Below are 27161 nucleotides of genomic sequence, written 5' to 3' on the forward strand. Positions count from 1 at the left end.
TCTTGCCCGGTCCAATGTGGCGCCCACGTTGACGTACGATCCAGGAGTCGATGCGGCGTCTACGCACACGAGCAGCGGCAAGAATACCCAGCAGCGGCAGCAGGCAGCCTGCTCGGTATGGCGTGAGGTGATGCGTTGAGTGAAGAAGATTCAGCACCATGCAGCCCAGGCAAAGGCATCTACTAGTCCCTGGTCCATCTAAAGGAGGCATCCAGCCTCCCCTCCTAACACAGGAAAGGACTCCCGCCTGCTGTCTTCACTGCCAGCAACACTAAAAGTTGCGAACAGCACCCACCCACCACCGTGCCAGCCACAGCCCAAAACAGTTCAGTCTCTCTCACGCGCCGCGAGGCTGTTCAATCCTTACCTTTTGTTCCTGCGCCCCTCCCCACACCCCCCTCTCCTCACACCCCCTGACACAGGTGGAAATCATCAGTTATCAGGTACGCGGGAACTCTTCACTGAGTATCCACTGAGGCCCTATTCAGACCTGGTATTAACATGCGTCCTCAGTGATCGGATCACACTTAGACAGCTCTAAGTACCTCTGTTCACACCTGGCATTAGAATGCGTCTGGAGTGACCACTTGTGATCCGATCTCACTTCCCCGCTCTATATGCAATAAAACACGTAGTAAACACATGGCTGATACAGCAGCCGTTGCGACGTAATATTACAGGAATGTCAGTAGTAATATCCTACATATTCGTGAATAACGCTAACACGGGGAGAACATGCAGACTCCACACAGAAGCGCCAGGTTTGAATCTGTGACTCTCTTGCTGTGCTATTAATATGCACATTACTATTTAGTAAAGTACCATCCCTTTAAAAACATCAAGTGTCTACTTTAACAGCATCAGAAAGCAGAACTGGGTGTTTATGAAGTAAGAACACAAACACCCTCCCACTGCCAGAGTCAGACATATGAAACTGTTGACACAAAGTGGTTTTAAAAGATTTATTGAAATCCAGACAGCAGTTGGAAAAAACTCAAACAATAAATAAACATAATATTCTTTCTGCATGTTTGATGGATTTAACTTGATCAAGAAATATTAAACTTATTCACAAAACTCTATGATTAAGATATATGATGTGAACTACATCAATGGGGGGCCAAAGAAAAGCTCAAATCCCAGTGATGTTGCATCATTGCCCAACTCTTGAAAGAAATCAGACCGAGAAGGGGTGTCTGACGTATACAGAACCAACACACATTCAGCAGGGGAAGCAGAATACACGACAAAACACCATTTCTCTAAGCAGGTCAACAGTCATTACAACACAGTTTATGGACATGAAAGTAACAAATGATTAAACATGGCAGAAATCTTAAGAGGCTATACTAGATCATGCATTATATCTTTACAAAGCTCTATATGGCAATATCTGGATTGTTCATTATCATCATAAAACTGAAAACTCCTGATCAAAGGCAATAAAAAAGATTGTTCCAAACAAACCATTTAATCCACTCTTAAATATTCAAACATAAAAATAAAGATGATTTCACCCGTTACCAATAAAAAAAATGCTACAGGTTCATTTCTTATTAGGCTTCTAAAAAAAGGATATTAGACTAAATAGAAGATGAGAGGGTTTCTTTTACACAGGTTTTCATACATAAAACTTTAGAACTTGACATCACAGATGCCTGAAAACATTATCACTGAAAACATGACTCCTGCTCTGTACACAGAACAGACAATTCTATTCTGCATATTCCCCTCGTCTTTCATTCAAAGTGCTAAAAGTATACCAAAAATGGTCAGACAGTATTGATTGGCTGTGGCTGGTTTGAAGGAGAGAATAACCCCCATTAGGTTAGTGAAGATACTACAAGTCAATCCACTTTCATTTCAGTTCAAAATGCTGATTCTTACATTCAGAAAGCTGGAGACTTAGGCCCTAAAATAGCCTCATCATACCAGCTCACATTAGCTTTCCTCTGTGTCTAAGTTAGTTACAACCTTTTCAAATGGCAGGACAACATTTTGTTTGACATCAGAGTGAATTGACGGGGATCCTGGTGGGAGGTTGCTAGTTCTTCATCCACTTCATGTGTTGCAGCTCTCATCATAAGAAGGAGGAGCCTCTGTAACAGACAGTCACCATCAGACCAGCTGGTTCTTACACAAACTCTCTGTTACATATCACACTTTCCACATGTGATGTCATCAGCAAGAGCATGAGACATGTGTAATGTGTAAACACACTCACAAACTGATATATACAGTTATATACAGTGTATATAGATACTGTATATATACACTGATCAGCCATAACATAAGGTCAGCGTGGGCACCCTGACCGGTCTGTGGCTACGCAGCCCCATACGCAACAAACTGCTCCTCACTGTGTGTTCTGACACCTTTCTATCAGAACCAGCATGAACTTTCTAGCTCCAGTATATAAGCTCCATATATAATATATATATATATATATATATACTGTATGTACATATATACACATTTATACAGACAGACACACACATATATATATATATATATATATATATATATATATGTGTGTGTGTGTGTGTGTGTGTGTGTGTGTATATATACAGTATATATATATACTGTATTAAAACACACACACACTATACTATACTAACTATCAGAACTATGAAGAATGAAATAAAAAAAAAGATTGCAAGACCTCGCAAATAAATATTGGATATTGTTTATGCACTAACCCAACTTGAAATGATGTGTAGTTTTCTTCATAGATGCCTGATACTGTCTGACAGATCATGTTAAAGGTGTGTCTTTTCTACAAGGACCTACCTCTGTGCTGCCTGTACTATCTTGTCTTTGCCTGACCCAATCTGTAGCATCTTTTTAGGAGAATATTAACTGTAAATAGTAATATACAGTATATATTTTTTTCCAAAAAACTAAATTAGCAGTACCCTTTTCCAGCCCTGAGTAATATTATTTTTAGAATTGATTTTAAGATTATTTTATTGGTCTACAAACTAAACGGTCTTGCTCCCGATACTTGTCTGACATGGTTATAAGATATGTACCCACTACATCCCTCAGGTCCACTAATAGTTGTCTGTTAGTTGTTCCTAGGGTCCAGTCTAAGACCCACGGCAAGGCCGCTTTTAGCCACTATGGCCCGAGCCTGTGGACCGGCCTGCCGGAGGACCTAAGGGGAGCAGAGAGTGTGGATATGTTTAAAAAAACAATTCTTTTTAGCATGGCTTTTATCTAGTTAACAGTTTTATTCCATTCTACTTTATTCTACTCATTTAAATGTCTACATTAATTTAAACATTTATTTTGTTCTTTATAACTCTATGTTCAGCACTTCAGCTTCACTTCAGTTCTATTTGAAGTATAACTTGTTCTATATAAATAAAGTTTGATTGAATGTCTGCAGGAATTCCTTTCAGACTGGAAGGCTTCACCTGTCTTATCAAGACTACCCTCCCCAGTGGAAATTACACCCTTACTTGCACACAATTAAAATAAAGTAAGGATTTGCAGAGGGGAATACTGGGTCTAAAAAAGCTCCAAGAAAAGAAATGAGTGTCTGATAAAGTTGATCTTACTGAAATGATGCATGTCACCTAAAATTAATAACAATTAACTAATTTGATCCATGTCAGGATCCTATAAGAATGGAGGGAAAGTCAAAAAAAGAGCATCAAGTTACATCATGAGAAATGTAGGAAATAGGGTTTTTGGAGCTGAACCCGTTTTAGGTGGTTTTTCAAATGTTTTGTCAACTTTAGGCACAAGGTAATTAACTAAACATTAAAAGCTTCGTAGAGGTCAAATTTATGGCAAAGCTGTTGTAGTGGATTGTATAGATTGTAGGTGTAAATGTAGATCTGTGATAGAATACCTGGGAAGAAAAGTCATAACACTGATCTGCAAACATGGCACTGACTTCTATATTACTTGTCATTTCCGGCAACTTAGTAAGTATTTAGACTTTTTATACATTTATATTTTAATATCTAAACTGAAGCTGCAGCAAAGAAGGTTGGCCTCGCAGCGCTGTGTGCCTTAAAGATGATGAGTAAGTGTTAAAATCAGTCCTAAATTACAGTGTTTCTTCTCTTCATACATCCTGATCCAGTCTACATTCATGAGCAGAGCCTGGATGGTACAGAGTAAGCTTGTGCCAACTGACCTTGTGGATAAGCTGAGGTGTCGTAGTCTGGAGGCACGATGAGTGGTGTTGGCATTGAGCTAGCACCATTCTCAAGGGGGTAAGGTGGTGTGGCCCCTGTGGACCCACTGGGCATAGGCTCGCTGGGGACAGTGCCGGGCTCATTGTGCTGCTGGTTCTGGGAGAAAAAGAGGCCGGGAGCATAGCTGAAGGCATTGGGCGACACCAGCTGAGACTGGCGCTTGTTGGGGAAGCCGTCGGTCATCGGAGTCCCACCCTCTGCTCCTTGGTGGTACTCAGCTGGAGGAGCACTGGGGGAGTTATGGGAGGACATCCTGGAGCGAGGGATGGGACGTGGAGCGGGTTTTGGGGCAGGGCGAGGGGGCAGAGTGGGATCGGTGGAGATGTTAGGGGTAGCGGCAGATGCTTGTGGATCTTCAGCTGCAGCAGAGGAGGAAGGAGTTGCTTTTTTGGAAGGGTGCCGTTTTTTGTCCAGTGAGACGTTCCCGATGTGGATGGGTAACGTCAACATGACATCTGGAGACTTTAAACTGACCTGATTAAGCAGAGGAAAAGAGAATGTTAGATTTCCTGGAAGAATACAGAATGTATACCCACAACCTAATCTTGTGTTTGATTCTCTTTCATTCTTTAGAATCCAAAACTCATAAATAACTAAATACAGTATGAATACGTGTTAGAGCAGCCAATCTAGACAGCACTCTGCTAGAGTTCTACAAGAAACCCTGGACACATGAATAATAATGATCCCTTTCTATGTTTCATCACCCTAAAAGCAACATGAGCATTTCACCAAGTAGTTGCAACAGACATACGTGTACACGTATATTATAAATATTGTCTTGATTTCATACTTGTGCCTATAGAATGTGTGTAGAAGTGTTTTGCTGGATTTTCATTCATTCATGCAGTTGGAAAAAGGTACAATATTAATATAGAAACCTCTCTTGCCCCGTGATGTGATGGGGCTGTTACACACTAATCCCACATTTGACATGACAAGAATCTCCTCAACTATTTCAAAATTCAAATTGGCCAATTCAAAGTGTTTCATGATTTATTAAAGATATTATTTCCTATATGCATAAGAGATGATAATAGATAATAATAATAATAATAATAATAATAATTAAATACTACTTTTAATTAGGAGAAAAACAATAAGTGCATTTAATCTGTCTAGGTTTATTTAATCTTGTGCAGGTAGCCTTTAAATTCATGTAAATGTAATGCATTCAGTAGAGCCTTGTGCCATATTGGAAGTATTTCAGAAATATTACAGAAATATTACAGGCCCCAAATAGTCACATTGCCATTGGGAGGTTTTTGTAAAAGTGACTCGGGCACTCGTCCAGCCATGAGACCAACGTGTAGAATCTCTACCACATTTATAGAAGGTGGTGTATGACTGAAAGGGGTTATAACGATGGATGTCCCTCAAAAGTTGTCTTCAAATGTCCTACTGTCTGTCCAACAATCAAAACGTGACCACTTCACAAGAAAACAGTGCTCAAAGTGTAACAGAGGATGAGCATATCTTACTTTGACATAATATTCAATCTTTATAAGATCACATCCAACGAGGGAGGACTGAGGAAGAGGAGGAACGATGATCTGTTCCTTCCACTCCACCTCTTTGCCAGCCTTCACCGCACCACCCTCCACCTCTGCTATCGTCCTCACATCGTGGGTGGGCCTCTTTGTCTCATAGGTCACTCTCTGAAAACACACGTGGACATGGATAAAGTGGAGAAGAGTTTATGAAGGTGACTGGGGGAATACAAATGCAGTCAATATAAAATCACAAGGGTTTATTACTGTGCTTTATGCCAATAGAAAAACCAGCTGCTATCTGAAGCCTCAATTATTAATGTGTCCTGCATTTGTACTTGTACATTTGTACTAATCTTTTAATTTTAATCTGTTTCAATATGTTTCAGCCACATGTGGGCACCACAAAAATCTGCATTTACAACATTGGCATATAATCAATCACCTTATAAACTGATATGGCAAAATTGTTAGCAAACAGTTAGTGGTAATTCTCTTTGGCTTTCTTTCACATTAAAAATCATATTGATCCATTGGTAATATAAAGCACAGCTTTTAGCTGGATATCTCATGGTAGATTGTATTTGTTTCATAAGAATGTTTCACAAAGGTAAAGGTAAAATAGAGAAATCAGCAACAGAAGAAGCAGATAGATGGCCTATAATGGGAGATTTGGATTACTAAGATTAGTAATGGTTGTTCTTTGATACAGTGTATTTGGGTCTGTAAGCCTGAACAGAACATGCTCTTTACAGGTTTGGTCAGAAGAAGTGTTTACCTGCATCAGGCTGGCCGCCATGTTGCCTGTGGTCTTCCCAGACTGGTTGTGAATGGTGGCCAACACCTGGATGATCTGGCCTGGTGTGTAACCCTTCATGTCGGACTGGGCCTTCATGACCATCGTGCCCGTTTTCACCAGCATGTAGGTGAACTGCTGGGTCACTGCAGATGAACAGGTTCCCTGCATGGAGAAAGGAAGTGAAATAACATCAGGGATTTATCACATACACGTGTTTGTTAAAGGAACATTCAAATACGCTTATTTGTTTTCTTTCCTAGTTACATTACAAGGTAAGTGACAAGATAGATAGAGATCAATCTTGTGTGTGTGTTAACAGCAGAGCTGGAGTCAAGACATGGCTAGCATAGCTTAGCATTAAAGGTCCCATAGAAATACACACAGCCCATATTTAGAAACTGAGCTTTCGAAACAAGCCGTCAGGATTTCTGTCCATTTGTGATGTCACAAATATACAATATTTACAACATTTAACAGTTTTAAAACGTAAACATGGACCCAAGCTGTTGCCTAGCAACGCAATTCCGTTGCAATTCCATTGCAATTCCATTGAAATGCACTAAAACGGAGCATTTCAGCCCGAGAGTAAATACAGGTATATTCAAGCAGACAGTATGAGGAAAATAAACATTAAAGTATGTAATCATGTTGAACCTGAAAATGAGCACGATATGTCCCCTTTAAGACTGGAAGCAGTGGGAAACGGTTAGTCTGGCTCAATCCAAACTGAATTTGCTCACTATTAAACAAGCTGTGTCTCATTAGTTTAATCAGTACACAAACAGAAAAGTAAAAATAACCAATTGTGGTAAGCTATTTCTTGGTGACCAAACACCGGGCACAGTGACTGTGCGTTGCTTCCGGGAGTCTTGTCATCTAGTGAAGTCGCCAGAGGTGTGGGCTTGAGTCACATGACTTGGACATGAGTCATGAATCTGATGACTTCAGACTTGACAAAATATAAAAAAAGACTTGACACTTTCAGCTTAACACCAGTGACTCTTATCATTTTTATTTCTCACCGGTTTAAATAACAAAATTTGTGGGCAGCACATTATAACAGCTGTAGCCAATTAACTTATTACATTACTTGTCAAAAGGCCATGATAAAACTTGTGTGGCTGTTGTCTGGTTAATGTAATCGGCCAAAGCTCATTCGTGAGACCCCTCACTGTGTAACATTACTCTAATATTGCAAGTGGACTGGGTGTTTTTATAGTTGAAAAAGACCAACAGAGTCCCTACTCTTCTTTAATAAAAGAAAAGAAAAAAACTACCTGCTTCACATCAGTTTCAAATCAATGTAATAAGCTGATCAACAAAATAGTTAAGAAAAAGAATAGAAAATGAAGTATGCCAAATGAGTAGTCTACAGCTGTAAATGTGTCAAGTACATATTACTCAGCATTTCATATCTTCTCCTGCTCAGTTTTAGGGTATATGATCACAAATGACACTGTCACTCAACACTATTGTGCTTCTGCCTTCTCTGCCAACAAAAAGTCTTCAATTAAAGCTAGGGTTGATAAAGTTGAGAAACTAGCAAGCGTAAAACCCAGCTCAGTGTTGCCAACTCTGTTCCTATGAAAGTGGCAGCACTAGCTCCAGAAGTCGCTGAATCTAGCAACAAAGTTGCCAAGTTGGCCACACTGACGTCCCTACAGGTCTGCCTTCAGGCCTCCCTTCAGGCCTCCCTTCAGCATGAACATAAAGTGAACATAAATTTTGTCAGAGCATCTTATTTATCGATTGCTGTTGGGATATAATGAGAATTTCAATAAATGTAACAAAATATGTTTTTGAAGAACATCTTTAAACCCCAGCTTTAAACATTTGGGTTTAAGGTCAACATTTGTTACAAATGTTCAAATTTGATGACAGATTGATTCAATAAGGGATTCAAACTAGGTTCAGATTGGATAAAGTTATATCAAAATAACATACCAAGACACACCTGATGATCTTGCTTTTAAATGCCATAACATGTATCTAAAATTGATAATAACAGGGGCGCCCCATGTACCAAGGTCCTTACCGCAGCGGACCAGGGTTCAAATCTGACTTGTGGCCCTTTGCTGCAGGTCGACCCCTTTCTCTACCCCTTTCATAACCATCTCTCTCTTTGGGCATTAAAAAGCCCAAAAAATAATTTAAGAAGAAAGAAAATTAATAAATAAATTAATAAATACATTAATAAATACTTCTTTAAATTGACTTACTGGTAACTGTTGAGTTGAGCTTCCCAGAGGAAGTGCAGTTGTTGCCACTGTGTTGTCAATGAATGTCAGCTTATTATCAATGACAGTACCCAGGGATTTGTAAATCTGAACTTGTTCAATGATCTGATTCTGAACCATAACTCATTGAATGGGCTTGTAGGTATTTCTTCTATCTTTAGTTTCAGTTATAAAACCACTGAACAAAGTCACCGACCACTGAGCCTTGATCATCAACATCAGTCATCTGCCAACTTCAGAAGGTGTCTCCCAGGACAACTTCTGCAGTCGTCGGTGTACAGTATGTTTAAAATAAGTGACAGAACACAGCCCTGTGGTGATCCAACATATCAGTGCCATTTAACCTGACACACTGGGATCTGTCCACCAGAAAATCTAAAATCCATCCAACAATGCCAGGGCTCACCAAATGCATCGGACAACCTGCACTGCAGATGGATAAACAGTCTTTTGTCAAGAAATAGTTCCAACACAAAACTACCCCTAAAACCACAGACTGTCATTTTACATGTATCTTGATGTAGGGATAAATGAAAAAGAGCAAATGTTGGTGGTGAGTTTTTGAACTCTGAAGACTTAGAACAGCCTCATGTATCAGTCTGTCCAGTCAAGGATTGTCTATATACACATAACTAATGATGTCTCACCCATATGTCTTGCATTTCATTCAGGTTTAGAAGTCGTAGCAGGTAGAAAGCTTTCTCTGTGTTGTGGTCCTTGGCAAATCGCGGTGTGTCAATAAAAGCTCTCACTCTGTAAATGATCCTACCATAGTTGCCTTCAAAAGATGTTGGAGCAGTGTCTGTGGGAAAGACGTCAAATATGTATTAGTTTTTATCACATATAGCATCATTTGTTGTAACAGGGTTATTGCACTGATTACATTTTTCTGTTTATCTTTTTGACTGGATTTTAAGACTTCAGACTAAGAAGTTTGACAATTGTGCAACGGAATTATGGCAGACAATTTGACCATGTTATATCATAGCAGAGAATTACTGCTCACAGTATATAAGATGACAATACTATACAGGCACAACAAACCTGACAAATGACCAGTTATCTTCCTGACTTTTCATATATATATAAAAACAAGACTTGGAGCGCCTTGGTAGCAAAGTGGTTACAGTGCATGCCACATTACCACAACGCCCGGGTGTCAATACCAGCCTTGGGACTTTTGTTGCCCTCTCTCTCCCCCCATTTCAAGTCTCTGCCTATACACTGTCAAATAAAGGTAAAAATGAAAAAAAAAAATGAAAAGAAATAAACACGACTCCAGAGAGTGTCCTGATATACCTGCATGGACTCTAGAGTTGAAAGCACACACACGTTTGAATGACAGATTTAGATTCACAAAGGTAGAAAGACCGGTAGGGCTGCTTTTGAGTTTCTGTGGTTTTCCTCGTCACCCTGCGGAGAAGGCTTTACCTGGAAAAATTAACTCCAGCAGATGAGAGGCCTAACAAAGGCTAAACACAACGGCTGCCTGTGTTCTTCTGTGCTTGAGAGCCCATCATAATTAACCGTGGCAACAATGTGTAGACAGGAAGTGAGGGACAAGGTGCACTGTTCTCTAAGAATCATGACTGACTGGGCTAAAAAAACTACCAAAAGTTGAACATTTTTAAATGGTTTGTGCATAGAAACTTAGAGTGGACAGTGTTGTTCAAATGTCTTTAAGGACAACAATATTTAGATATCACAAGTTACAAATGTCATTAACATAAGACACAGAAATGTGTTTTCTTGATCAGAGTTTGGTAGAGTAGCCAAACACTGTATTCAAGTAAAGGTACTGTTGCTTTGCAAAAAAGAAGCAGTGACTTTAATAAAATATATATTTTGAAAAAACATGGCACACTACTTGGGGTCTTATTTATTTTCATACATCATTTCTTTCAGTTATGATAACATTGTATTCACCAAAGCAATTACTAAGATCTGGGAACAAGGTGAAATCACTACAACAATGGTTAAGAAACACAAGCAGTCGGATGATCAGGCAGGATGGTAAATGGTAAATGGACTTGCATTTATATAGTGCATTTTCTAGTCTTCCGACCACTCAAAGCACTTTACACTACATGTCAACATTCACCCATTCACACACACATTCATACAGTGATGGCAGAGGCCGCTATTCAAGGTGCCAACCTGCCCATCAAGTTCTAATCTAAATGCTCACTCACACACTGACCGCACAGCCTTTGGGTGCAATTTGGGATTCAAGGACACATCGACATGCGGACTGGAGGAGTCAGGGATCGAACCGCCTGTCTTCCAATTTGTGGACGAACAGCTCTGCCTCCTGAGGATGTGCCTACCCAAATATATGCAGAACGCCACAGTATATAAGGCAGCGCACAAAGCGGTCTGCCATCCTGACCTACACCCTCTTCAGCGATCAGCGCAGGAGCAACAGGGCCCCCTTGGTAGAGGGCTCCGCCTGTGCTTATAGAACTAGGGTTACAATATCGCAACCTTCGTTCTAACTCACACAGACTGCGTCCGCTACTGGACTCTATGGGTACAATAGGTGAAGCCGGATGAATGCACAGCCTGGGCCCACATAACATTGACACAATCGCACTGATCCTGACTGGCTAGAGGTTATTCGCTGCAGTCCACCTACTTCTTTGTAACCTCGGCCCCCACAGCAGAGTAGTAGGGGGCCCCAGTCAACCCAGGTAGTACACAACTGAACTGGGGAGAGCCATGGCCAACCCTGCAGGGTCCTCGACACTCACCCCACTGAACAAGGTAACCGACACAGCCACGCTGCGTGTAGAGTCTGCATGGACCACAGTGGGAGGGTCTCTTCCCGCCTGCCTGTAGGCTTGGGAGATACACTCACAAAGAAAGATCCAAGAAACGCCTGGCGGCATGCCAGGCGTTTCTTGGATAGGGCTTCAACATCCCCAAAGCACACAAACAGCTGTTCAGTTCGCCTGATGGGGGCCGTGTGTTCCAAATTCGGAACTGGGAGATGGAACTTCGCCTCCCTGTCCCCTGCATGGGGAAGAAGAAAAAAAAAAAAAAATCTGCTTCACCACCTCTGGGTGAAGCCTTTCATGACCTGAGTTCAGCTCTCCGGTTTTCCAGTCCCGGAATGCGCAGAGCCTTCAGAGACAACAGGTGCTCTGAGGCCCACAACCACAGAATCTCCATCCAACAGGAGAGCAGACCGAACTCTGCCCTGCCTGATGAAATAGGCCACATGGTGTGGTTGTTGGTCGTCACCATCAAGTGTTTCCCCCGTATCAGGGGCCTGAAGTTCTGGAGGACCAAGAATACTGTCTGAAGATCAAGGAGGTTGATGTGTCGGTCCTCTGCCAGAGGCCACACCCCACCAACCGCTCTCCCCAGGCAGGTTCTCCCCCACCCCATCAGAGACGCATCCATGGACACTGTGATGTAGGAGGTCACTCATCCCAGTGGCGTTCCCTTCAACACCCCAGTAGGGTAGGTCATTCTCTACCAAGGGGGAATGGTAATCAAGCACCGCTTGTGCTTCTTGGCATCCAAGCGGAGGCTGGAAAACCACCTATGCAGGCACTGCATGTGCAGCAGCCCCACCGCTAGGGTGGGTACAGATGGCCGTCCATCTGTGTTCCAACAGAGTGGCCCGCAGCCTGCATGCATCGAGCAAAACCCTAAAATATTCCACCTGTTGGTGTGGCATGGGGCTGCTCTTCTTCCAGTTGATCACGTACCCCAACTTAGTTAGGTCTAAGTTCAATTGGGCCGTGGGGAACATAGCCCATTCTCTGGACTTGGCTGTGACGATTAAGTCGTCGAAATAAAAGAAGACCCTCATGCCACGGTCGCGCAGTGGGTGCAGCGCAGTGGGTGCAGCGCAGTGGGTGGAGCGCTGTGGGTGCAGCGCTATGTCCACACATCTGCTGAAGGTGCAAGAGACCAGGGAGTAGCCAAACGGCAGCCTGTTGTACTTGTAGGCTATTCCCTGGAAGATGAAACGCAAGGATTTCCTGTGTTTTGGAGCTGCCTCAACATGAAAGTATACGTCTTTCAAGTCAATGGTGGTGAACCATTTGTCCGGTTGAACCAGTTTCAGAAAAAACTCACCGTCTCAGATCTGCTGTGTGTCTGCAAGTTAACCAGTGTGCCGGCATGCTTCATTTACAGCTCTACCACTGTAGCTCAGTGGTAGAGCTGGTTATCTGTATGTACTGTATATGATGAATGTAATAAAGTTTAAGTTTAAGAAATAACCCAGCAGTTTCCTTCAATCTGCAACATCTGAACACAGCACAGCAGAAAAGATGGCATTCAACACTTAGAACCACAATTCTTCTCTGCTGGTTCATCCACAAAAATGACGGAACCAACGCCAGCGGAGCTAACAAAGCAGCACGCTAATGCTAAGTAACATCTCTCTCTTCATGGACTGTTCACGTAATGTTAACTGGGCATTAGCATATCGTAACAGTACACGATTAGGCACAGGACTGTTTTACTTTGCTATTGTACGTGTATTGATTTGTTGAATGCATTCACTGAGCTTTATTGTTGTGATATTGTGTAGTCAGGTCATTTAGGTAGCTGGCTGATGTGTTAGTTTTACTTCACACAGACACAGTCTTGCATGAACACTAACCATCTTTTCTAACCCAGCGTATTACCCAACACACATTAGGATCATGTATACTCTGAAATACCCTACATTCAGATAGAAACGCAGATGGGAAACTCAAAAGTTCCAGCTCACATGTTCCTTTGTTTCTGATCAGACCACGTGTGTTCATGCTCGTGCATGCAGCAGAACACGCCAGCAGAACAAAGAAACACACACACACACACTTCTTTACAGCAAGCCCTCACTGCGCTTAGTTAAATGTGCTCACCTCGGCTGTGAGGAGGGCGGGGCCAGGGAGCCTCTGACGAGGCAACCCGTGAAGTAAATGGATGGTAAATGGACTAGCATTTATATAGCGCTTTTCTAGCCTTCTGACCACTCAAAGCACTTTTACACTACAAGTGGAGGCAGCAGAAGGAAATGGTGCTCTATCCCACTGATGTTCCATGAACTTTAACAAAAGTAAGTCTGAGACAGCAAGGCAGTCAGTCTGAGAAGATGCCAATGAGATGCCCAACACACCCAAATTGTTAGCAGCTGCAGCTAGCTGCGCTCCCAGTTGAAATATTTTGTCAAAATATTCCAGCATTTCCCTTTCATGCAGCAGCGGCGGTAGAGGCTCCCTGCTCTCTGACCAGCCCACTGACTGTGGAAGCAGTTGAGCCGTGAGGCCCTCGTCGAGGGGGGGCACACCAGGGTAAGATACCTCTGTGCAACTCTGCACCCTGAGAAAATCCACAAGACCTGCAACCAGGGCTCTCGTCTTCAGTGGGACTGTACTGGCCCCTCACCCTTGTGTCGCCGGCGTCCCCGCTCCTCTGCCTGTCTGCCTTCACTCAGACAGCGCGTGCGTTCTCGCGTACTCGCTCCACCTCTAGACGTGAACGCGCGCTCACTCCACACTGCAGAGGAGTTAGTTTAGCTCTGAGAATATCTATTGGATGTTTGTGCAGAAATAACTGCTGCAGCTTCACCAGACCAACAGAGGTTTCCCGTGTCTTGTGAAATGACGGGGCTCCGCAGAGAGAAACGTTATTGTCTCGTTACCGACCAGGTGCCGGTGTCTCCCTGCTCACTCCGGCTGCGGGCGGAGGAAGACGAGTTTCTCGCTGCAGAGCCCCGCTGCCTCAGCCTGCGCTGAGGCAGGAGAAGCAAACACAGTATCAGCATTGATTCATGGAGAGACCTCCGTCTGGTCAGCTAACATTACTGCCAAGCAGCTGAAATATAGAGTGATATTGTGATTTAGCTAACGTGTGTCGCCTCACTGTTTTGAGCGATGCTCGTTCATGTCTATTTAGAGCGAGCACAAGCTCGAGCCCGACGCTGACTTTCGTTGATTTCACGGCCACAGGTGTCGCTGTTAAGAAGCATTTCTGAAAGTTACAAATAGTCCCTTTAATAGACTGAGCTACTTTTTAATTCTGCACACCACAAACAGCTCTACTCTGCACCTTTATAGACTGGTTTTACTGTATTCTACAACAATGTACAGCTTATTCTGCACTTAAGTCTATTTTTAAAAACTCTCTACCTCAGTTCTTATCCCACATTATATTCCATATTTGACATTTCTTAATATCTATATCTCCTATATTATATTATCCAGCACTATGTCACTTTCTGCACTATATTCACATTTTTAATAGTCCCATATTTCAGTTGTTAACCTGCACTATATTAATTTTTAACAGTTTCTTCATCTCCTGTTATTTTTATATCTGGTATATTTTTTTATACTCTGTATTACTTACTTGTGCCGTTTTTACTAATATGTTTGCACTATGGAACTGTGATGCTGGAAACTTGAATTTCCCTCGGGATCAATAAAGTTACTATCTATCTATCTATCTATCTATCTATCTATCTATCTATCTATCTATCTATCTATCCATCCATCTATCTAAAAAGGTTGTCAATTGTATTGCATAATGTTTTGTTTTAAATGTGCACAATGTTATGTGAATTTGTTGGCAGTAATACTGATTCTGTTATGTGAAATTAATGCTTTTCCAAAATAAAAATTAAATTACAAAAAAAAAGAATTTCGAAAATGGCTATAGTTCCCCTTTAAAATAAGTTGAATCAGTATTTCTAAACAAAACTGATGGCAGTATTTCCTATGAGGCCTTTGTATTGGTTGCATTAGAGTGCACAGAGTACAAACATAGACTATACATGCAAGACCCGGTTGCCCAGTGGTTACAGACAGATTGTCCTTTAAAGCTGCATATATGGAGTCAGATCAGTCTCAGTATTAATGAATGTATACAGAAGAATTCTGTATTTTGTGATTTATATATAAATGACTGGTTGCGTCCGAAATGCCATGCTAACATGTTATTTAGTACGCTAAAACAGTATGTGGGGTTTTTTAGAATGTCCAAAACCTTTGTATGGAACTAATAGTAAGCGAATTGAATTCTATTCTGGAGATAAATTACAGTATCCAAACTCTGGACACTACGGCGGCATAAATATAGTACGCATATTGGGTATGTAGTGCATTGTATGCGATTTCGGACACAGCCTCTCTCCACAAAATATTTTTCAATGCACACAAAAATAGTTATTGCTGCATATAAATGAAAAATAAATCCTCATAAAAACATAAGGTTCACAAATATATTTCTGATGCACACAGATATTTCTTGATCTAAAATAATATATCAATGTAATAGAAATCCACAAATATATGTATTTAAAAGTACTTGCAATTTTCATCTGTCTCAGACAGACTGATTGATTGAGTCAGACTGATCTGACTCCATATCCATTGATTGATCTGATTTTGCCACTTGAGGACAGTGAAACAAACTGTAAACACGACATTGACATAACGTCACCTTATAAAGTCGATATGGTAAATAGGCTTGGGTAATATAACGAGATTATCGTTTGACATGATATTGATTGGCCATGATAATGGTCCTCACCTGTCAACAATAACAGAACGATATTTAATTATGTTGAGTACAGGGATTCCACCAGTATACTGCAAGCCAGACAGGCCTGAGCCCAGCTTGATGGGGCAAAGTATCAGGGAATTATGTATTTTTAAGATATTTTTTAAACTAAAATGCATTCTACAAGTAGCAAACTCCTTTAAGGAATAACTCAGTGCGTAGGTTGCGTGCTTAACGCTAGCGAGTGTCGGTGTTTGCGGTCAAGAGAGAGACAGACAGAGAGAGGGAGCGTGTGTGTGTGTGTGTGTGTGTGACGGAGTGACGATGAGTATGAAGTCAGCCATAACTAGCTGTGAGCGTAGCAGTGCAGTGTGTGTACAGTTTAGGCTGTCGGTGAATAAATGCTACAACTCCTCAAGACACAAGCCAAGTTCCAGTGTCTTGTAGAATTTTTCCATACACGACTTGACGCGTCAGCCCAGCACGGCAGGGATTTACGTATCCATTACAACAGTTACCCGCTACTCAAAGGAGCGGCTGTATACGTGATAAACACATTTCATTTCTAATGTTATTCACAATAAAAGTCCCCCATTACTTTGTTATTCAAAAGCTTTTATTATGAAACAGCAAAATCAGGAAATGTTGAGTTTTCATCAGCAGTAACTTAACACGACTCCTATGCAGCTGAAAAGCGAAAGGTAAAATAAAGCAGATATCTGAAAGTATAAACAGTGAAGTCGGAGATTCAGTTAGAAGCTACAAAAGTAGTGAAAGCTGAACACACACCGTCTTTCTCTCTGGTCTCTTGCACACTTGTTTGAGGGGGAGAAGGTGGGGGTCATTGGCGATAGTTTGGTTTTAAACCAAACGAAAAAGGAGAGCCAGAAAACGTGAACAAAGTGATTTGTAAACTGTGCGATAAACAAGTCGGAACTAAAGATGGAAACGCCACAAATCTCCGCTCCCATCTTAGAACTCACCATCCAGAATACGGTAGTCTGCCAACCACTTCCTCCACAAAGAGCAGCCGGAGACCAAAACTCCTCCCACGGTGAGCAATCAGCCCTCAATCAAAAGTAAAAAAATATAAACGTTGGCAAGACTACACGAGAGCCGTTACTAGTCACTAGCTGATTGATCTGATTTATTGATCTCAGCGCTAACTGTCTATACATTGTGGCCACTTATGGGTATTGCAATGTATGTGTCTCCAGTCCATAGATATTTACATCTACATGCGTCTCTCTTCAGCTTTTTGTGGACGATGATATCGTATATCTTTTTTTTCTTGAGGGAAATATCACCCAACCCAATATGGCGACCATGTAGCAAACTGTTTACATGTCCAACTGACACAGATCAACATAAGCATTCATTTTGAGTCATATTTGTGGACACCAATAGTGTCCAATATTTATTCTCCTTTTACATGTAGCTCTATTTTGATCTCCAACAACTCCTGAGAAAAATATCTGACTCTTCAGCTGCTTAATGCTCCACTATGTCCACCAGCTAGTCCTTAACTGTGTCTGTCTGCTGTTTGGTGCTGAGCAGGTACTGTACAGTGGGTTTATCGGAGCATTTTCACTGAAAACAGCGTTCTGCTATTGAGAGCAGCGAGAGTGAAACAAAATAGTACAACAAAAACAAAAACAATGAGCACAAAAAGGCTAAAAAGTTCTGTAGAGCTGAGGGGAACTGCAGAGTTGGTGATAATTCTCTGTGGGTTATTTAACATGAGTGACCCCATTTCACATTACACGCTCATTGAATCCGTTGTTAATATACAAATATTGACTAGAGCAGCTTAAGCTGAATAAGTTGGACTGCTTCAAACAAATACTGGGTAGCAGTGCAATGTTTCACAAAGCACTCATAAGCCCCAGTGAATAAGAAGTGGGATAAGAGCCCCATCCTCACTGATGCTGAACCACAAGGGAAGTAGGGTAAACATCAACATGCCAGGACATGCCTGTCAAAACACACAAACACAGGAAAGAATGTGCAATAACGTGTTCATCCCAACACTCCATGCTCCTACCTGGTATGAGAAACTTGAAGGGAAAAGTGTGTTCTCCTTGTTTCATGGTTCCTGTACGGGACGCAGAGAGCACAGTTAACATCCGTCAGTTTCCCACCAGACAGATATGCCTCGGGGCTGCATGCAATATCAACAGTGGAAAATGGGACCCTTCACTACAACAGTTTACACTTCAATTATTTTTAATCTTTCAATCGTAGAAAATAAAACTATTGTTTCATTGTTACAAAATTGTGTGTGTGGATAGTTTTTTTCACCCTGTGTATTTTGACGTTTCCTGTGGTAAACCAACTCACAAAGAAGTAGGCTATTTAAGGCCAATTGAGCGCTCTAATCTGTGACTGGACACTTGCCTCGATATGAACTCTTCTGATGTGGTAAACTGCACCTACTGGATACTACTAGCAGGATAGATCAAACTCTTTGGATCAGTTTTGTAGTTAACATTTCAATTGCTCGGCAACGTACCTTTGTCTGCAACAGAGACGGTACTGTTGAAGTACTGCTCCTCCACCGTCCATGCCGTGTCATTTACCTTACTGGTGATCCCACAGAAACCGTTGCAGTTCACTTTGATGGCTGCAAATAAGAATACACAGACTTAAGGATTTAGCCACAGAGAAATTTCTAAGGAGCTACAGCATCAAACACTTCTCATATGCAAAAAAAGGCATTAAGCAGACAGTCATTTCCTCTCTGGGCAGAATCAAAACAGCAGTGTGTTACACTAAAGTGCAGAGATAAAAGAGGAAAGAGGAGATGCCCACTAGCAGGCCTACTATGAAACCCAGCACTCGTGCAAATATGTAACTGAAGAAAGTACTGTACTGACATTCTAAGTTATCCAGCTGAGTTTGTTCTCGCCTTCAATGTTTAAATTGGCCAACTATAGAGTAGTGAAGTAAGCACAATTAAAGCCTAACCAAGCAGTTCTATTCTTTTCCGTACACTAACTATCAGGTGACCCGCTGTTGGAACATTTCCAACGGTTGGAGTGAATCATCATCAGTGTATGTGAAAAAAAATTATAATGTACAACACTGTGTTGTAGGGGGTTGGTAGGAACAGGTTTGCTTATTAGCAAATCTAAAAAAATTATTGGCAATTATTACTGAGCATTAATAGTAACAAGGCAACAGCCTGGAATCTGGGACCAATAACCAAATTGTTGATACAGTCTCAAAAGGATTGTTCACTCAAAATGACAGTATTTAAACACAACTTTACATTTATGAGGTGAAAGGTGAAGGGTGAATCCGAGCACTGACTCTCACAACCAGCTGTTACTACAACAGCTGGTTGTAGTAACATTTCATTGCCTTCGAGCGCCAGGTCGGTACTTTCAGAGGTCTGAATCCCTAGGACTCTGGTGTTGTTGTCGTATCTCCTAGCAGGGTGCATCTTTGTCTCCCATGCCATCTGTGCATAATTCCTGATCTTCTGCATGGTGAAATGGTTTGAACTGCTGTACATGGTTACATCATAACGCACACTTTGGTGGAGGTTGTGCAGGAACAGGGACTTAAAGGTGTGTTCCTCCTCCAGGCCCGGGGTGTTGTGTCCCTGAAAGTACACGGCTCTCAGGCACCTGTAATAATCTCTTGAGGACTCATGCATTTTATGCATGACAGCGAAAGTGCAGAGAGTGGCAGAAGCTTGGTCTGTATATGGTGAATAGTCCTCTCGCAGAGCTTTACAGAGTGCTGGATAGCGGTCCCAGATCTCTGGTGCAAGGGTTTCCATGAAGACATGGACGCTTCTAGCCATGGTTTTCCAGACAAACTTAAGCTTCTCACGTGATGAAGCGTGAGGTAAATCAAGAAGACAGCGCTCGATCTCCCTGAGGTAGTTGTCGATGTTGGACTCTCGACTACTTGGGTCAAAGCGCTCGATGTCCTTTGCAAGGGACTCAAGCTGACGGGTATGCAGGCCTTGATCTCGGGCAGGTAAGGGCCGTCCGAGTCATCCGAAGACCTGTAGTCGCTTGGATCTCCATAGTGACAAGGACGACTGCTCCCCCTTCATGCAGGGGACGGAGTTCGATCAGGGTGAGGTCGCGAGCTACGTGATGTGTACCAATCATCAGCGTATGAGGGCCTAAAGCCACTCGTGCCTCGGGAGTAACTCCCCCCTTTCCGGGATGGAGATGGAGATCGGTCAAAGCGCAAGGTGACACGACTCTGGGTGGATTGGGGTACACTCCTGGAGGGCAGTGAACCTGTGTCCACCGGGCGGGCCGTTACTGGTGCACCGTGACTGTAAAGGGTGATGAGGTTGGAGGATGTCCGGCCAGGAGCCTTTAAGGTTTGGCTGGATGGGTCGGAAGCAGAACCCTTCCCAGTGTCTGAGTCAGGTGACTTTTGGGCTAACAGGTCGGCAGCGGTACGTACCTGGCCGTCCTGAGCCTTTTTTGGATGTAGGATTTAGGATGTTAATGAAGTGACTCTAGCACCTCTAGTGAGTAGGGATGTCACGAGAACCGATACTTCAGTACCAAGTCGATGCCCAAGTCGATGCCCAAATTCTATAAATGTGACGGTACTCTTTTTCTACAGTACCAAAGGTACCGTACGATGCCTGTAATGGTCATTGGTAGGGATGTGACGGTGAGCAAAATTTCCCACCGGTTAATAAACTTGTGACAACACCGCTGTCACCAATTACACTGGACATTTTACAAGAAAAGATGACGGTCAATATGTGCAGAGCGCTGACTCTAATCTTTACCGTCGGTTGGCGGTGTGTCTGGCCTCTCCAGTAGCGTTTTTGCTGCGGGGCTCCGCTGCAGGGTTCTACCTGGCTCTATCCGTCTCGCGGCGATTACCTTATTAATGTTATGGTTCCCTTATTGCATTGGGATTAAACATGAAATATTGCCAAAAAGGTGCGTTTTCTTTTCACTTCGACAACAAATCCTCTGCATTTTCTCGGTCTGTCAACTCTCTCGTCCCTGTGTGACTCCTGCTACTCTGAGCTGACAGACCAGATGCATTCACGGTCAGTATGTAGCGTCCGTCGTCTGACTATCGATTGATAACATGCCGCTGATATGCCAAAATGAACAAAATGGGTCAATTCTTTTTATTTATTACTTAAAGGCTACATGCATCAGTTTTTTGTAATGTTCAAATGTTTTTAATAATAGAGTATGTTGAATTTTGTACCGTGGTATCCATTTGGGTAACGAGAATCGTGGAAATTCACTGGTATTGGTATCGACTACTAGATTTCTGGTATCGTGACATCCCTACTAGTGAGTAACAGCTATGTTGGTGTGTTAGGGATTTCAAAACCAAATAGCAACCAAAATTGATATTTAAATTAAAAATGAAAATAACTAACCACTACTACATACTGAAACAATCCACAGCACACAACTGACTATATGTTTGACAAATCGTGTGCAAATTAATTTTAAAAAAATCGAAATTTCTGAAAAATGAATAACCCAAATGTGACAAATCTGGATTATTGTGCATAAATATTGCAATAAAACTGGTATTAGAAAGCCTCACACAGGGGCACCAATTGTGTGGGGGAGGAGCAAGAGGAAGCACGAGGCGGACGTGACCACGCAAGAGGTTACGTCACGCGAGAGGTTGCTCCTAATGGAGGACGAGGCCGCGAAAATTTGCGTCCTTGTACCTGCCCTCTGCTTATATCTCCGGTGAGACTGTGGGCGCGTCACCGGAAACTTTCCCAAAGTTCCTGTGAGCCCAATCCAATGGGAGATCAGGAATTGAATTCAAATGAAATCTCACACCCAGGTGAGGGATTTCAAAGAATTGGCGGTTAGTCTTTGTCCCCTTTGTTTAGGCTTTTCTTTTTCCATGTAGGCCTGTTTTAAGGCTCCTGGTCTTACAGGTCGCTCTTTGTTCCAAAAATCTGGTGTGGTCCCAAAAGTGTACATTACTTAAAATCAGTGTATATTACTTAAAATCAACAAACATTTTTTGTTAATTTTGAATTAAATAATAATAATAAAATATACAAGTATATAAAATTATGTTCCAAAATCATGAGAAAATAAGCAGTTCTCTCTGCTCTGAAACGCTGAGGGTGTGTCCCCTGAAGGCGCTGAATCCACGGCCAATCGCAGGTGAGGGTTGATTACTTATGTACAGTTACAGTATAAAGGTCAGTTGTTGGCCATCTCACTGCTGCGTGCTGCTTGGCTCCTCAAAATGTCAACTTGGCAAAAACCACATTGGCGATCATAAGGTCAAAAGTGTTCTGAATTAATTTTGTTGTTTCACAACAAATTGATATATATGGTTTTAAAAAAACACTAAAAAAGCATTACTTAAGAAGAAACTTTCGTAATTAATAAGTGTTCTTAGGTGTGTAAGGGTAATAAGGGCATTCCATGTTAAATGATGATATTTATCTGTTAGATCATGATAGATTCAGTCGGGGGGGCACTGTCATGTTGAAACAGGAATGGGTCAAACAAAAACTGTCTTAAAGTTGGAAGAACACTAGGGCTGTGTATTGGCAAGAATCTGGCCATACCATACATATCACGAATCAGGGGTTACGATTCAATATATTGTGATACTGTAAGTAAGGCTATATACTGCAATTTTGTTATCTAATTTTAGTAAAACTGTCATAGTATAAAAAACACACCACCATATGCATAAAATCTGAGTAAAAAAGGTGACTTAGTTTATGCAATCAGAACAGTGGGATCTGCATTTGTATTTTTCACGGTCCCCGTAACATCCAACATCATAGCACTATTTTGAGAGAGCACATCTCTTTGTAAGTGAAATAAAGTATTGATTGAGTTAATCTTTGCATGTTTACTATTAATTAAAAATCAATACAGTGTTTTTGAGAATGGATACAGTATCCCAACTCATAATATTCCGATATTCAATTTTTTTCTATATATTCTTACACCCATAACGAACACTGTGGTCTAAAATATCACTGTACTGTATGGTTCCTGTAGCAGAAAGATATCCCTTCATTGGAACCAAACGCGGGAAAACTGACCCAGACCAACAACAGTATATGTCCACATCCACATTTAATAAAATCTAACTCTTTTCGGTCTAAAAACACCACAAAAACAAAGCTAAAACATATCCATCGCATCCCAGGTGAACAGCGATGACTGAAACATATTTGATTTTTAATGCAATGTCAATATTTGCCCAGTAATATGTCTCAGGGCCCAACCCACTTCATAATCCATCAGTGATTCAAAGTGTTGCAATGGGAGAGAGTTTGTTTCCTCTGTGACGCCGACAGTCAGACCAGCTCTACTTGATGTGGAATGTAAACAGACTGGAGGGCCCGCAAGCATTCAAACAGAAACTCCCAAACACATAAGAGCTGCTCTCAGCAAGACAACAGATAACAAAGAGAGAGAGAGAGAGAGAGAGAGAGAGAGAGAGAGAGAGAGAATGATCAAGAAGAAAGTGTCACTTAATAATTAGGGCACAAAGTGAATCTAAAGCCTGTGAGAAATGGGCTCCAGCACATGCACTGTAAGATGTAAAACAAGACTAGGTCGAAATGTAGTATATGGCTGGACAGTGTGTGGCATGCAATAGATCTGGAATGAGCAGCAGGCAATGAGTGGAAACACTGTAAGGGCAGAAAAATGTTCCACTGAAGTACGCAAACGGAAATCCCAACACCTGACCCAGGTGGCACAAACACACAACCCAGCAGAGCATCCCACTGTAGAGAAGCACAGGACTGAACACTAACAGACCACAGACAGTAAGCATCATGGAATAACACTTCCAGAGAGCTACAGTAGACTCCTATAGTAGATGTTCCAGGTCACAGAGAGGAATATACAGTACAGTATATAACTGAGGGGAGTTTACATTTTATATTAGTAGATATTGTATAGACTGATTTTAGGTCAATAAATAAAAGTTTAATTATTTCCCCAACTTCTTTTTCATTTATAGGAGTGTGTATGTATGACATTTGGACATCTGGTGATTTTAAAAAAAAAATAAACTTAAAGATTAAGTGTTCTTTTATGGGCTGAGAAATTTCTCCAACTTAGACTAACTCTGAAAAATAATAACGTTTTTGAGCGTTTCCTGTTGGAATGTTTGACTGCAACAGTTCATTGAATGAATAGAACATTTTAAAAAATCAATTTCAAATAAAGTAAGGGGTCTATTTTTTGTTAACGTTAAATATTTCTGTGGGAGGGGGGGGGGAGGACTCGTGATCTGTCTCTAGGATGATGATAATGGGAGAAATATAATTAGCCCATTAGGTGCCATTATAACCTGTGACTGAAACCCAGAATCAACCTGTAGGAACATTACAGGAACATTAGAATACAGCTGTAGGAATCCCTTTAAAGCCAGTACTACCGCACACTATCTGATCAACATTAAAGTGATTTTGGCGGGTTATTCTCATGATAAAAATCATGTGAGGCTAATGTACAGCCTATGTAATCTCGGTTAAAAGCTTTACTTCCTTATTTAGCGACGGCGACGTTTTGTCCCCAGGTGCGCTGATGTTGTCGGAATAAGCGAGCTGTGTCTCACCTTTACACTGAAGCGGCTGGCCCAGGCGGAACTTCACCGTTCCAGAGATAGAGTCGCCCGGACTGTACACCACTTTGTTTTTGTCAAACGTGATCTCAAACTCTTGAAGTTTCCCCATGTTTCCCCCGATCACAGCGAGACGGAGTGGAGATCACCTGTACCTGTAGGCTCCAACAACATGCGCATTAACCATTCTCTGGACCCGCCTCCTCACCTGACGTCACTGACCGCTCCATGATGAGACAGACAGTCAGGTGCAAGCAGGAAGAGAGCAGATGATCGGGTGTATGCAGGAAGAGAACAGATGATCAGGTGTAAGCAGGTAGAGAGCAGATGATCAGGTGTAAGCAGGTAGAGAGCAGATGATCAGGTGTATGCGGGTACAGAGCAGATGATCAGGTGTATGCAGGTACAGAGCAGATGATCAGGTGTATGCAGGTACAGAGCAGATGATCAGGTGTATGCAGGTAGAGAGCAGATGATCAGGTGTATGCAGGTAGAGAGCAGATGATCAGGTGTATGCAGGTAGAAAGTTTCACTATTAAAGCTGTTCCTAATGCTCCATCCCATCTAATGAAAAGAGATCTGTAATTTCAAGAAGCACTGAGGATAGAAGCCCTTCTGATGATAAATGGTATTGACATTAGGAATGCTATAAATGCAACAATAAACATATACATAATACATTCTATAAAATATATTCCTAGAGCAGGGGTCAGCAGCCTTTACCATCTAAAGAGGCATTTTAGGCAAAAAAAAATTATATATATATATCTGGAGCCACAAAACATTTGATCATTGTGATGAAGGTAACACAGTTTATAGTCTAAGTATATAGTATATAAGCCTAATGCAGTGAGGGCCAAAGAGCAGATGTACTACGGAGTATTAGGGTCACATTGAGGGAAAAAACATCTGAGATCTACAGAATAAAGTCAGCATATTACGAGAAAAAAAGTCATATTACGAGAAAAAAAGTCATAATATTACGAGAAAAAAAGTCGTAATATTAAGAGAATAAAGTCATAACTTTACGAGAAAAAAAGAAAATACATAAAATTACTACTTTAGAATATTTACTTTATTTTCATAATACGACTTTATTCTCTTAAACTTATGACTTTATTCTCATTATATTGACTTTTTTTCTCGTAAATTTATGACTTTATCATAATATTTGTTTTTTCTCGTAAACATTTGACTTTATCTTCATAATATGACTTTTTTATTCTCGAAATCTCAGATTTATTTATTTTTCCTCAATGTGGCCCTAATACTCCGTCGTACCATAGACCTACAACAATGATGAATAAAAATGAAAATGTAAACACAAAACAGTTATTCATTTCCATTTTTAAAAATCCACTGGAGAGGGGCTAAAGAGCCGCATGTGGCTCCGGAGCCGCAGGTTGTAGACCCCAGTCCTAGAGGTAAAGCTTTTGGGACAACATTCTAATTGGTACTGATTGTGCTGATTGGTAAAGAGCATGCCTATCACTTAAATTCTGTATCACACTGTGTAAAACTAATCAGAACATCAACATTGATTGTAAAAGTGCCATTACACATTTTGGAGATGACACATATAACATTGAATTTGTGGTAAACTTATTGATTATATATGGTAAATTGTACATACATGAATGTAAAGTAAGAAATGTTAGCCCCGACATATGGACTTTTGTGTGAGTTTAAACAATACATCAACACTAAGAAATGTGAGGGGAAAAAACTATTGGACCATACTCTATTTCAACTTCCCCTCGTATAAAGAAAGACTGGATTTGCAAACGCAATCTAACTGAACAGCATTTACTTCGATCCCAAAGTTTTGTATATGAGCCTGGTGAACAGGCAGGTCAACTGTTGGCCCATCAGCTGAAACAGAGATCTGCTGCTGAACTTACACCACAAATCCAGATGACTCCTGATCAACTCGACCCTGTTGAAATAAATAACACTTTCAAACATTTGTATTCAAATGTATATACATCTGAATTTCCACAGGACGATTCAGATATGCTCCAATTTGTGAACCACCTGGTCCATCCATGCACTAATAGGAGGAGACATTTGGATGAGCCCCTCACACTGGAGGAGGTCGTCAAATCAATCACAGCAATGCAAAGTGGCACGGCCCTCGGACCAGACGGCTACCCAACTGAATTCTACTAAGAGTTTTCATTCAAATTAGCTCTTCTGCTTGAAATGTTTGAATGCTTGAAATTCACTGGATCAGGAGGCCTAACAGCAACTCTCAGACAAGTTACTACTACACTTCTATTAAACCCAGCAGGCATGTGGCCCATATCGACTAACAGCGCTTCCGGATGGAGATGTA

The 27161-nt window shown here is 41.5% G+C and overlaps 1 protein-coding gene across 2 annotated transcripts; it reads right to left on the minus strand.

The window, feature by feature from the left end:
- Positions 1-948: 948 nt before the first annotated feature.
- Positions 949-25064, minus strand: LOC119492832 (arrestin domain-containing protein 1-like). Of its 2 annotated transcripts, none has more exons than XM_037777624.1 (8): positions 24821-25062; positions 18756-18866; positions 18288-18338; positions 9385-9539; positions 6480-6662; positions 5693-5869; positions 4151-4685; positions 949-2099 (listed from the first exon to the last, which is right to left on the minus strand). In XM_037777624.1, exons 1-8 carry the CDS (start codon positions 24936-24938, stop codon positions 2062-2064), a joined length of 1368 nt encoding a protein of 455 aa, XP_037633552.1. In that variant the 5' UTR covers positions 24939-25062; the 3' UTR covers positions 949-2061. The 2 variants fall into 2 exon arrangements, with proteins under 2 accessions (XP_037633552.1, XP_037633551.1); XM_037777623.1 differs by lacking the exon at positions 949-2099 and adding an exon at positions 2597-3157 and having other exon boundaries at positions 24821-25064.
- Between the last annotated feature and the right edge of the window lie 2097 nt (positions 25065-27161).

The sequence above is a fragment of the Sebastes umbrosus genome, chromosome 8 (genome assembly GCF_015220745.1).
Source record: "Sebastes umbrosus isolate fSebUmb1 chromosome 8, fSebUmb1.pri, whole genome shotgun sequence".
In the NCBI taxonomy this organism is placed as follows: Eukaryota; Metazoa; Chordata; class Actinopteri; order Perciformes; family Sebastidae; genus Sebastes; species Sebastes umbrosus.

Coding starts and splice junctions, on each gene's coding strand:
- LOC119492832 (XM_037777623.1), bottom strand. CDS start 24,938: ATGGGGAAACTTCAAGAGTTTGAGATCACGTTTGACAAAAACAAAGTG. Junction 9,540..18,287: donor CTTCAAGTTTCTCATACCAG/GTAGGAGCATGG, acceptor TCTTTCCCACAG/ACACTGCTCCAACATCTTTT. Junction 6,663..9,384: donor ATGAAATGCAAGACATATGG/GTGAGACATCAT, acceptor TTCTCCATGCAG/GGAACCTGTTCATCTGCAGT.